The sequence below is a fragment of the Dasypus novemcinctus genome, chromosome 19, assembly GCF_030445035.2.
Source record: "Dasypus novemcinctus isolate mDasNov1 chromosome 19, mDasNov1.1.hap2, whole genome shotgun sequence".
NCBI lineage: Eukaryota > Metazoa > Chordata > Mammalia > Cingulata > Dasypodidae > Dasypus > Dasypus novemcinctus.
Genome location: NC_080691.1, coordinates 78,632,933 through 78,645,811, shown reverse-complemented (window position 1 = coordinate 78,645,811; position 12,879 = coordinate 78,632,933). Strand labels below are relative to the sequence as shown.

At 43.6% G+C, this 12,879-nt stretch overlaps 1 protein-coding gene across 1 annotated transcript in view; it reads right to left on the bottom strand.

The window, feature by feature from the left end:
- Window positions 1-11,701: 11,701 nt before the first annotated feature.
- LOC131274492 (adhesion G protein-coupled receptor E1-like) overlaps window positions 11,702-12,879 on the bottom strand; it is a 33,084-nt gene continuing 31,906 nt past the window's right edge. The window contains 1 exon segment of the mRNA XM_071209690.1: window positions 11,702-11,881. Coding sequence (XP_071065791.1) covers window positions 11,702-11,881 — 180 coding nt within the window.

Below are 12,879 nucleotides of genomic sequence, written 5' to 3'. Positions count from 1 at the left end.
CTAGGCACATTGCCAACAAAATGTTATCTAATCATTGCATCAGACCCATGAAGTAGGGATTTTTCTCCCATCCATTTTACAAAAGAGAAAACTGAGGCTTGGAGAGGTGATGCAGCTTGTCCAAGACCCTTCAAATTTAAAGAACTGAGATTTGAACCCAGGATTCTTCGACTGAAGGGTCTAGAGCTGTATCCTTTTCAATTTCCTTGACCTGTCAGCTATATCTAACTCCTACTCACAGCAACATTCCCAAGCCATTACCAATGTCTCCCAAAACAAAACACACACACATACACATATAATTGCATAAATACGGGCTAGTAATGTCTTAGTTAATGTCCCCCAGATGCAGGCACTGAGACAAAGATTCGAGAACAGGTAGTTTATCAGGGAGGTAACCCCCGTAAACACCAACTGCAAAGGGAAGAAATGACATAGAGAAGAGAACTTGCCCGCAATAGTTGTGTTCTCAAGCAAGTTACTGGAGGTTCATCTCTGGGGGTCGGCAAAGAGCATGTTCCTCAAAGTTATCCTGAAGGTCCAGGGAACTGAGATATTTATACATCAACAGCCCTTCAAAACTGTATCCTTGATGTGAAGACAGTGGTCATGGGAGTTGCTGAGGGCAGGGAGAGGGAAAAGGAAGTGTGATATGGGGGCATTTTTGGAGCTTGGAATTGGCCTGAATGATATTGCAGGGACAGATGCAGGACATTATATATCCTGCCATAGCCCACTGAATGGACTGGGAGAGAGTGTAAACTACAACATCAACTATAATCCATGCTGTGTAACAGTATGCCAAATATATTCATCAAATGCAATGCAATGAATGTGCCACATTGATGAAAGAGATAGTTGATGTGAGAGGAGTGGGCATGAGGTAGGGAGTGGGTATATGGGAAACGCTTGTATTTTTTAATGTAACATTTTGTGTGACCTATGTATCTTTTAAAAAAAGACAGTAAAAAGAAGGCAAAACAAAAAAAGTACAGTCTTCAAAAACAAAATAAATAATATTTTTAAGTTATTTGCTAAAAGGGAAGGCCAAAATAAAAACTCCAATGGGATATCATCTCACACCTCATAGAATGATCATTATTTTTTTTAAAAAAAGAAAACAAGTGTTAGGATGTGGAGAAATAGGAACATTCCTTCACTGTTGGTAGAAATGCAAAATGATGCAGACTCTTTGGAAGATAATTTGAGGGTTTCTCAGGAAGCTAAATATAGAATGGCTTTGTGATCCAGCAATTCCTCTGCTAAGAATATACCCAGAAGAACTGAAAGCAGTAATGTGAACAGTCATTATCACACCGATGTTCATAGCGGAGTTATTCACAATTGCCAAAGGATGGAAGCAACCCAAGTGTCCATCACCCAATGAATGAATAAACAAAATGCGGTATATACATACAATGCAATACTATGCTGCAGTAAGAGGAAATGAAAGTGGGACACATATGATAACACACATGAACCTTGAGGACATGTGCTAAGTGAAATTGGCCAGACACACAAGGACAAATACTGGATAGTCTCACTAACATGAACTAAATATGAAGAATAAACACATGGAGGTAAAACCTCTCCCCTTGGGTATAGATTGGACTGAATGGCTTGCCACTAATGAAGAGAAAAAGTTGGATGTGACATTATATGTCATCCAAGACTAGACCATTCAAGGCATTGTGGCTTCTTCCTTCCTGTCTCTTTCTAGAAACTTTCACCATAGGAGAAGGCAGCTACCATATTTCGAAGCACTCTAACAGCCTTATAGTGAGGCTAACATGGTAAGGAACAGACCACCTCTTGCTAACAGGCATGGGTGATGGTTAATTCCATGACTCACGTTGGCTAGGTTATGGTATCCAATTGATTGGTCAAGCAAGCACTGTTCTGAATTATCATGAGGGCATTTCATAGATAGATTTGTACTGATAATCACTTGATTGCATCTGTAGCTAATTGCATCTACAATCAACAAAGGAGATTGCTCTCCCTCCATCTCCATCTCTCTCCCTCCATGTCTCTCTCTCTTCCTCCCTTTCTACCTCAATTTATCTCTTCCCCTACCCCTTCTCCTTACACTCCTCCTCTTCTTTCTTCTTCTTTCTCTCCCCCTCTCCCTCTCCCTCTTATAAGGACTGTTGTGATTGAAATGGCCCACCCAAAAAACCCAAGACAATCTCCCCATCTCAAGATCTTTAACTTAAATCTGCAAAGTCCCTTTTTCCATGTAAGGAGACATTCACAGGTAATGGGTATTAGGGCATTGGCATTTGGGGAACCTGAGGGGCCCATTGTTCTACTTATCCTAGGTGGAGTCTGGGGTCCTAGTGAATGATTGAAGACACAAGATGCAAGACACCTCTCAAGTCCAAGAGAGGTGACCAAGGCCATCAGATCTGAACTTCAGACAACTTGTGGGGACAATGACTGAGGGAAGGAAAAGGGCAACAGCATGGAGGAAATGCACAATCCTAGAAAAGCTGCTTGTCAGAGTCTAATCTTTTGTGGCTTTCCCAGAAAAGGAAAAAGCAAGGGATACCCAAGACTAAAGTCAGCCTGGAGGAGCCCCAAGGTTGTCATGCACACTCCTACTGAGGAAAGGGATCAGGAAACTTGGGGAATCCCAGGGAGCTCCTGATCAGCCATACCTAACCTAACCATGTACTGCCTGGACTCCAAACCTTTCCATGGCTCATGATTCCCTTCAAGAGAAAGCCCAGGCTCCTTGACATGGTGCACAAAGCCATGCCTAGTCTTACTCCTGCTTCCCCCTTTGACCTCCTTGCCCCCCACTGTTCCCAGCACTCTGCTCATCCCAAACTCCTTGTGCACCCTATAAATGGGAAGTCAGCTACACTTCTCCAGCTGGTGCACCCTCCCTCAGCTGTGAGTGTTGGCTCCCAGCAGCTCACACCTACTGCTGTCTTCAGAGCTTTCAACCCAACAGCCACCACAGCCAATAACTAACTGAACAGAGAAAGGCCAGCCCTCACCCTGAGGTGGGTCAGTTCAATAGTGCAACCCAAGCTCCAGAGTTCCCATGGGGTCAAGGTGAGACTTGACTCCAGCTAAGATCTCCTGCCCTGCCCTTCTTTTTTTAAGTTTAAGACTTTTTTAATTTTTAAAAAAGTACTTGAGGGAAGCGGATGTGGCTCAAGTGATAGAGCTTCCACCTACCATATGGGAGGACCTGGGTTCAATCTCTGGGGCCTCCTGGTGAAAACAAAGAAGAGAAAGCATGCCTGCATGGCAAGCCAGTGCCCACATGAGTGCCTGTGTGGTGAGCCAGTGCCTGAGTAGTGAGCCAGTGCCCGGTACAACTGAGTCACACAGCAAGATGATGATGCATCAAAAGAGAGATAAGGGGAGAGTCAAGGTGAAATGCAACAGAGACCAGGAACTGAGGTGGCACAATTGACAGGGAACCTCTCTCCCCATCAGAGGTCTCCAGGATCAAATCCCAGTGAATCCTAGAGGAGAAAAAATGAGAAGAGAAGACAACAGAGACAGCAAAAAAAACAGCAGGGCAGGAGGAGGGGAAGGGGGGAATAAATCTTTAGAAAAAATACTTGAGATTACATAAATGTTATGTCCAAAATACAAGGGATTAGGAAGTGGCTGTGGCTCAATCAGTTGGTTTCCATCTACCATATGGGAGGCCCTGGGTTTGAGTCCTTGGGCCTCCTTGTGAAGGCAGGCTTGCCCACAAGCCCACAGAGAGCGGACTCAGCAAGGTGAAGCACAAAAAGGGAGAAAAGAAGAAAAAAAACACAGAAGAGCATGCAACAAATGGACACAGAGAGCAGACAACAAGCAAAAAGCCATGGGGGGGGGAAGAAATTTTTAAAAATACAAAGGATTCCCATGTACCCCCTCCTTCTGCTCCCCTCCCACTTCTTCATTAATGTCGTACATTTGTTTCAATTGATGGACACATAGTGGAGCATTGCCACTAAGTGTGGATTATAGTTTATATTATAGTTTACACTCTGTCTGGCACAATTTTGTAAGTTGTGACAAAATATATAAAGGCCTGTATCTATCATTGCAACTTCATTCAGGACAATTCCAGTGTCCTGGAAAAGTCCCCATATTACACCTGCTTTTTTTCCTTTCCCTGCCCTCAGAACATCCAGGGCCACTGCTTCGACATTGATGATACAGATTCTTCCATTGCTAGAACAATAGTAAGTAGAATAACCGGAAGTCTCTGCTTCCCTCACTTGTCTTCCAAGAATCTTTCTTCAATAAATCCCATGAGCAAGAATCCCTGCCTCAGGCTTCGCTTCCCAAAGACCTAAGAATGCCTCCTGGTTATTAAAACCCAAGCTGTCACTTCCAAAAGGATATTATTGAGACACATGGAAAAATTGGAATATGAACCATAACTTTTATATGAATTTTAAATTTCTTGAACTTGATATCTGCATGTAAAGTGGTTGCATAAGTGTATATACTTGTTCTTAGGAAATGTATATGGAAGTTTTAAGTGTTCAAGAAACATGATGTGGGAAGAGGATGTGGCTCAACTGATAGAGCATCCGCCTACCAGGGTTCAAACCCAGGGCCTCCTGACCCATGTGGTGAGCTGGCCTACGCGCTGTGCTGATGCACATAAGGAGTGTCATGCCACACAGGAATGTCCCCTGCGTAGGGGAGCCCCAAGCGTATTGAGTGCGCCCCTGCAAGGGGAGCCACCCTGTATGAAAAAAGCCCAACCTGTCCAGGAGTGACACCGCACATACAGAGAACTTAAACAGCAAGACGACGCAACAAAAAGAGACAGATTCCTGGTGCCGCTGACAAGAATACAAGCAGACACAGAAGAACACACAGTGAATGGACATAGAGAGTCCAATTGGGGGGGGGGGAGGGAGAGAAATAAATAAAAATAAATCTTAAAAAAAGAAATATAATGTATGCAACCTACTCCAAAAGGTTTAGAAAATAGATGGAGGGATGTATATGTATATGTATACAGAAAGATAGATATGGAGAGAGATTGAGAGACAGGTAGGTAGGTAGGTGGATGTAGGATGGATAGATAGATAGGTAGGTAGATAGATAGAATGATACAGCAAATGTGGTAAAATGTTAAAAATTGGTGGATTAGTGTATCTGGGCAGAGTTTTGTTAGAGTTCTGTGTATAGGTTTTGAATTATTTTTGCAAGGGTTCTTTGAGATTCTTTCAACACCAAAAGTTTTCAAAACACCGCTCTGCCTCTTGACCTCCAGACCTGAAACGCTTTCTCACCTCCATTCCTAAGCATTCTTCTTGTGTAAATATCATACAGGAAGCTTTCCCTGACCTCCACCTCAGGGTTAGAGCCTACTTTGTGCCATCCCCATTACAATATTCCATATTATTTATACCTCTTTGAATTTCTGTTTCCCTCAAAGACAGAGCTTCCTGTGTGCAGGGAAGGGTTTTGTTTGCCTGGACATAGAGGAAGTGTTCCTGATAAGGAGGGGATGCACAGTGGCAGAACTACAATTTCCTCAGAGGGATTTGTAGTTATCTAGAGCCCCTAAGATACTTTGCAGGCAGCAGGGTGCATCAGGGTTCCCTGAGACCACGCCCAGTTTCAATGATTCACTGGGAAGACTTGCAGACCTCAGCATATAGCTGTCCTCACAACTATGCTTTATTACAGCAAAAGGATACTAAGCACAATCAGCAAAAGGGAAAGGTTCATGGGGCTAAGGACAGAGGAAACCAGGTACCAACTTGCAAGGTCCTTTCCCAGTGAAGTCCCCTCCAGGAAAGAGATGTGACAATGTTAACTATCAAGGAAGCTCATAAGATCAGTGCCCGGAGGTTTTCCCAGAAGTAAAGTGTTCTGAACAAACCACATTATTGACTCAGTTTAGGCACAGTTCTGGGAAGGGTAGCATGATGGTTTGGATGGTAGCATGATAGGGTGGATGGTTATCACCCCAAAAAAACATGTTCTTAAACTTAATCCGCTTCTGTAAATAGAAACTTTGGATGAGGTTACTTAAGATAAAGTGTGGTTCAGGTGAGTCTTAATCCTATTACTGAAAGGCATATAAGGAAGGTGACAGAGAAAGAAAGATCACAGAGTGGCGCAACCAGAGCTGAACATAAATGGAACCTACAAGAGAAAGGAGAGGCCGCCATGTGCACTGCTGTGTGACAAGCTATGAACCAAGGATGGCCAGCAGCCAACCCAAGAACACCAGTCTTTTGGAAGAAAGCATCACCTTGATGATGCCTTGATTTCAACTTCTCCTGCCCTCAAAACCATAAGCCAATAAATTCCCATTATTTAAGCCAACCCATTGCATGACTTTTCCTTTAGTATTGAGGAAACTAAAACAAAGAGGAACCATCCTAAAATCCAAGTTCACAGATCCCGGCCAAGGGCCAAACTTGTAAGCAGAACTTTCCAAGGATAGTGGCCTCAGGCATGCTATGTTAACACTTTACTGCACAGGTGGCACCCAAAAGTATAAGAATTAACACAGGTGAGGCAATGACCAGTCAGAACAAACACTAGTTATGGTCCTAAGGTAAGGTCTTAAGGGTTACCCCATCCACTCCAGGCCCTCTTGCCACCTCCTCCCTCCAGGTGTCTGGCACTCACTCATTAGTAACTGAATCATGATTTATCTTAGGGATCCCAAGGTAGAGTTGGCATATGCAGTGGGTTTGGAGTCATGACTATATACGAACTACATTGGAAGTATTTCCAGATTTTGGCCAGTCTCATCCTAGATGCTTATCCAGGAGAAATGAAAAGGTATCTACAAAATGACTCATACAATGTTCACAAAGGCTTTATTCACAATTGCCAAATGCCAGAAAGAACCCAACTGTCCATCAACAAGTGATGTGTCTATGCAATGAAAAAATGAACTACTTTTACAATCTACAATGTGATGAATCTCAAAGATATTATGCTGAAGGAAAAAAGCCAGGCACAAAAGAGTAAATACTGTAAGTACCACATGTGTGAAATTCTAGAAAATGCAAACCAATAAATAGATACAGAAAGAAGGGTGTGCTCTGGGGAGCACACCAGTGTTTACCAGGGGCCAGGGTGGAGGAAGAGATGGATTACAAAGGAGTATTTGGGAAGTTACTGCGTGATGGAAATGTTCTGTATCTTGATTGTGGCCATGATTGTCAAAACTCATCAAATTTTACAGTACAGGACTTCCAAAAAGATGGTGTTTGAGTAGGTAGGCAGAGCTCAACTCTCCCAAAAGAACAATGGAAAAAGTGCAAAAAGTTGTCTAAAGGATCAGCTTTGTGGGTCAGCAGACAAGGAAAGAGCTGCACAACCCCCAGGAGAAAGAAAGACAGAGAGACAAAGAAACTGAGATGACAACATGAGTTACCAAACCCCAAGGCAGCTGGGATTGGGACCCACCACCCACCCTCAAGGCACACAGCCTGGCTCACTACAGCTGGCTGAAGGGAACAGATGTCTTCTTCCCTGGGCAAAGGGAGGTGTGGCAGAGGGTGGTGAGGGTCCATGAACAGGTAATGGATAAACAAAAAAAGTGGTATATACATATAATGGAATATTACTCAGCTGCAAGAAGGAATGCAGTATTGTCATGTGCAACAATGTGGATAAATCTCAAAGACTTTATGTCAAGTGAAGTAAGTCACTCACAAAGGACAAATATTGTATGAGCTCACTGACATGTACTAAGGATATTGAGCAGACTTACAGAAGTAGAGTCTGGAAGATAGGTTAGTAGGAGACAGAAAGAAAGTAGAGAGAGCTGAGCCAATGCTCAATCTGGGTAGAATCTATGATAAGGTGGATGGAGGTGGTTTGACAGTGGAAGGGGTGGTGGTGCAGGGATGTGAATGGGGTGTGAGTATGAGCAGGGTTGAGGAGGGTGGGTTGAGGTATCCTTCAAGCTGGGGTTAGGGCTGGAGGAAAGAACAGGTGAGCTCTGGGTAAGTTGAGGACTGTGATTGAGAATACAATTGTGGGAGTGTCCTTTAGGCAGCTATGGCAGAGGAGGGTCGTTGGTGTAGGGTGTTGGTGATGCACCTTATCCCACATATCCCCCCATTCCTGATGCCCTACACCAGTGACCCTGCCCTGCCATATTTGCCAAAAGAACATTCCCACCATTGACGTTTTTATTTTTATTTTTTAATAAAAAATTTTTAAAGACACTTTAGATTACATAGATGTTACAGCAAAAAATGTAGGGGATTCCCATATGTCCCATCATCTCCGCCTCCCACCTTTTCCCACATTAACAACATCCTTCATTAGTGTGGTAACTTTGTTACAGTTGAGCCACGTATTGAAGCATTGCTATGAACTGTGGACCTTAGTTTACATTCTAGTTTACACTCTGTCCAAGATGAGGACCTGGGCAAAGACTTTGTTTTTTTTTTTGTTTGTTTTTTTTAATATTTATTTATTATTATTTTTTTAAATTACATTAAAAAAATATATGAGGTCCCATTCAACCCCACCGCCCCCGCCCCCCCACTCCCCCCACAGCAACACTCTCTCCCATCATCGTGATACATCCATTGCACCTGGTAAGTTCATCTCTGAGCATCACTGCACCCCATAGTCAATGGTCCACATCATAGACCAGACTCTCTCACGTTCCATCCAGTGGGCCCTGGGGGGATCTACAGTGTCCCGTAATTGTCCGTGAAGCACTATCCAGGACAACTCCACGTCCCGAAAACGCCTCCACATCTCATCTCTTCCTCCCGTTCCTCACACCCAGCAGCCCCCATGGCTACCGTTCCCACACCCATTCCACATTTTCTCTGTGGACATTGGATTGGTTGTGTCCATTGCACACCTATGTCAAGTGAGGGCTTAGATTGCACTTGGGTACTGGATGCACTCTTCCCGCTTCTAGTTGTAGACACTCTAGGCTCCATGTTGTGGTGGTTGACCTTCTTCAACTCCATGTTAGCTGGGTGGTGTAAGTCCAATAAGTCAAAGTGTAGGAGCTGAAGTCTGTTGAGGCTCTGGGCCTGGGTGTCATATTATCAGTCCAGAGATTCAAATCCCCTACATATATCTTAAACCCAGCACCAACTACAATTCCAATAAAGTAGCATGCAAGTCTTGTGAAAAGAGATCCCCTCTGAGTCCATTTCCATCACGCAGAAACACCAGCTCCATAGAAGGGCCATCTGTCATGGCAGTGAACCCCTTCTGCCATGACCATAGAACCCGTGGGTCTCTTTATCCCTCAAAAGAACCAATACCTGGGGTTGTATCTACCTTATCTGTCTCTTAGACTCTGTTCAGTTGTACATAGGGGTATTCCTTCTGACAACCTCCAGACTCTTTTTTAGAGACTCACAGCCTTATAATCTCATTTCTCCTTTCCATTTCCCCCTTACATTAGGTCAAACCACTTCCCGAAGTCATGTTATTATATGTAGACAGGTATATTCTGCTGTTCCGCATTGAATCTTTAATTCAAGGTCATTTTCTAGTTGCTTCTTCAGCTGGTATGTGGTAGTGATCCCTCGGTGCCAGGGAGGCTCATCCCCGGGTGTCGTGTCCCACGCTGGGGGGAATGCATCACATCTACACGCTGAGTTTGGCTGTGAGAGTGGCCACATTTGAGTAACATGAAGGCTGTCAGGAGGAAACCCCCAGGCACAATGCTACTCTAGGCCTTGTTCTTATTGCAGGTGCGTAGGCTCAAAAGTGTAGCCATTAGTATCAAGAGCCCACTGTTGGGCCCTCCTTCCTTCCTGGTTCTTGCTGTTGCACCTGGAGGATTGCCGCTGCTCTCCCAGGGCCCACAACAGTGACCCCCCGGCCAGGAGCCCAGTACCCCCCCAGCTGTTGTTTTTAATTGTTTCCACTATGAGTATATATAGACATTACCGTATACCCTGGGCATATGCCCTGTATAACTCCCTGTCAACCATATATATCCTGTCAATAACATCCCATATCAGTATTCCTCCGCTGCCATTGTTGAACCACTCTGTGATCCAAAACTTCCCGTAAAGTGAATCCCAACATAATGCCAGCTTCAGAAGAGTCTTAGATCACCAAAATTCATATATACAATATACAGTATTTCCCCAGATCCACCATAAAACCTTTTCCCTTCCACAGCAATAATCTTTTAACTTATTCATATCATATTTCCTGAAACTGATGTACAGATTCCGAAACTATATTTTTCAAACAAGGTAACATTTGTGCTTACTATGTGGTCCATACTTTAGGTTGTACAGTTTTCTAAATTTTTTAGTTATCCTATGTTTTGTCTTATGGTTTTCATTATTAGTCTGTCGTCCCCTATATGTTTTTGGTGTAGTATTAGCTGTTTTATATTCATCCTCGTGTACTCTCACACAACTCCTCTTTTGCCCCCTTATTTACCTTTGTTCCATCCATTGCACGTCCATTTTCCCCTCCCCTTAGGGCCCACAACGCCTGCCAATCTAATGCCCTGGGAGCCGTCCTTTCTCACGAGAGATACAGTTCTCTCTATTCGACGGCATTAGTCTTCCCCAGGATATGGGTCCACCCCACCCAATGGTAGAACCCACCTTGGCAAAATGAGCCTTCAGCTATTCCCTCCAGAGTCCGTCCCGCATCAGACCATACCCCCTGAGCGTCCTAACCAGGTAACCCTCCTACTTATACTTTGATACGTTTTACTCAACATTTAGTTCTCAATGAACTTCTGGCACTCTCCCATGTTTGTATGTTGCCCCTCCCTCCCACCTATTTCTTGGACCATATTACCCCTCTTCCCATCCCCAGCCCCCCTCAAACCCATAAAACCCCACCCGAAGGTAACCCCTTTGGGCAAAGACTTTGAACGTCAGTAACCGGGGGGGGGGGAAGGATGTGAAGGATAAGGTGCTGGGATGTGGCTGTTTCCTGGTGGACCCCCTTCCAGGCCCAGAAATCCTCTGAGGCTGCCACCAGGTGAGTCCCCACCCGTGGGAGATGAACTAAAGGTGGAGGCTTCAAGGGACAATGCAGGAAATCAAATCCCACAGGTATTTGTGTCAGTCAATAACAAAAAGTCAAAAATGTAAAAGTGGGCAAAGGACTTAAATAGACATCTCTCCAAAAATACAAAGAGGCCCAATAAACAGATGAGAAGGTGCTCAACTTATTAGTCAACAGGAAAATGCAAATAAAACCACAATGATGCAAGAAGATAGATATAAGTTAACCCAAAGACTATTGTTTATAACAGAAAAAAAAGCCAGACAACTTAAATATCCATAACAAGTGGCAGTTTAAATAAGTAATGTTTCATCTTTATACTGAAATGACATATAAAAAAAGATGTTGTAAAAGAATTTCTAGTTAAGTGGGAAAATATTCATGATATATTATCTTATAAAGAGAAAAAAATAGTTATGAAAATATAATTATTCTGGTTTTTGTAAATATGTACCTCCAAGTATGCACAGGAGAAAAACTGGAAAATAGTATTGATAACTGTAATACGTGTAGCACTCATTGTTTCTAGACACTGAACTATAGGACTCATAAGCCTCAAGAAGCGGGCAGTATGAATACTCCTATTCTATAGATGAGAAAACCAACCATTAGAGAGATATGTAAATTGCCTAAAGTCACACAGCAAGGAAGTGATAGTGCTGGGGTTTGAGTCCCAGTCTGGATCCAGTCCTAGAAATGGTGCAGTTCTAAACAGTCTTCATCACCCTCTGTTTTAGGGGCACATAACCTGGCATTCAATAAATGCTTGTGGAAATAAAGAAGGAAGACTGGAAGAGGGAGGAAAGGAAAAGGGTTTGCACCTGGTGTCTTTGAGTGTTGAGACTTCAGCATTGGCACTGGAAAGTTTCTGCCTCAGAATCAGCAATGTCCAAGTGAGGAGGGTGGAGTTGATCTGCAAAGTCAAACGGAAGGAATATCTCCAGGAAGTTAGCATCAAGACCAGAGTTGAGGACAAAGACTGTGATCTTGAATGGAAGCACATCCACACATCCTCCAGTTATGACAACCAAATATGTCTCCAGACATTGTCAGTTGACCCCAGGAGGAGGGAAGAATCTCCTGGTGAAGAATCACTGCCCTGGGTAATGCAATTATTTTTTTCCAAATTCATAATACCTTAAGGCAGTCAAATATCCTTGAAGGCTTGGGGATGGACAGTATAAAATATTATTACCATTATCACAATACAACGGCTCAACTGTATAGCCAAACATTATGCTAAATGTTTCACACACATGGTGTGAGCCCCACCACCTCACCCCTACCCTTGTGAGGGGAGCCTAGTGGAGAGAACTTGGTGTCTTTCAGGAGAAGGAAGTCCATTAGAACAACCAGTGCACTGGGTGTGAGGAAAGGTGCAGAAGTGGGAAGCTAGGAAATTGATAGGGCCACGTAGTGAGAGACCTTGAGCACTAGTTTAAGGGAAGTGGGCACCTCCATGAGGGCAACAGAGAGACCACGGGAGGGTTTCAAGCTGAGGAGTAAGGTCAGTTTTGGGTCTCGGGAAGACCACTCTGAAACCATCTCCTGCTGCAAAACACCGAAAGTGCTTGTTGAAACCCAACAGACATCCTCTTAAATTTACACCTGAGCTTGTAAGAAAATAAAGGAAATCCTCAGAGGCCACAAATGAGCAATTATGAAACTAGAGCCATGAGCTAGAACTGACCCTGTAGCTGCCTAAAGGGTATTTCTAAAAAACAGAAGTCTAGAGTCTGGGAATTTAATGGTCAATCTTGGGAACAAAAGGCAAGCCCTTGATTCCACATAAGGTAGGGAGACCACCAAATAAAAGTAGGACCATACCCTTGGTGAAAGTGTAAAATAGAAAACAAAATACTGGAAAAGAGAGAAAAGAAGGTAACTTGTCTGTCTAGGGTTTTGATCTAA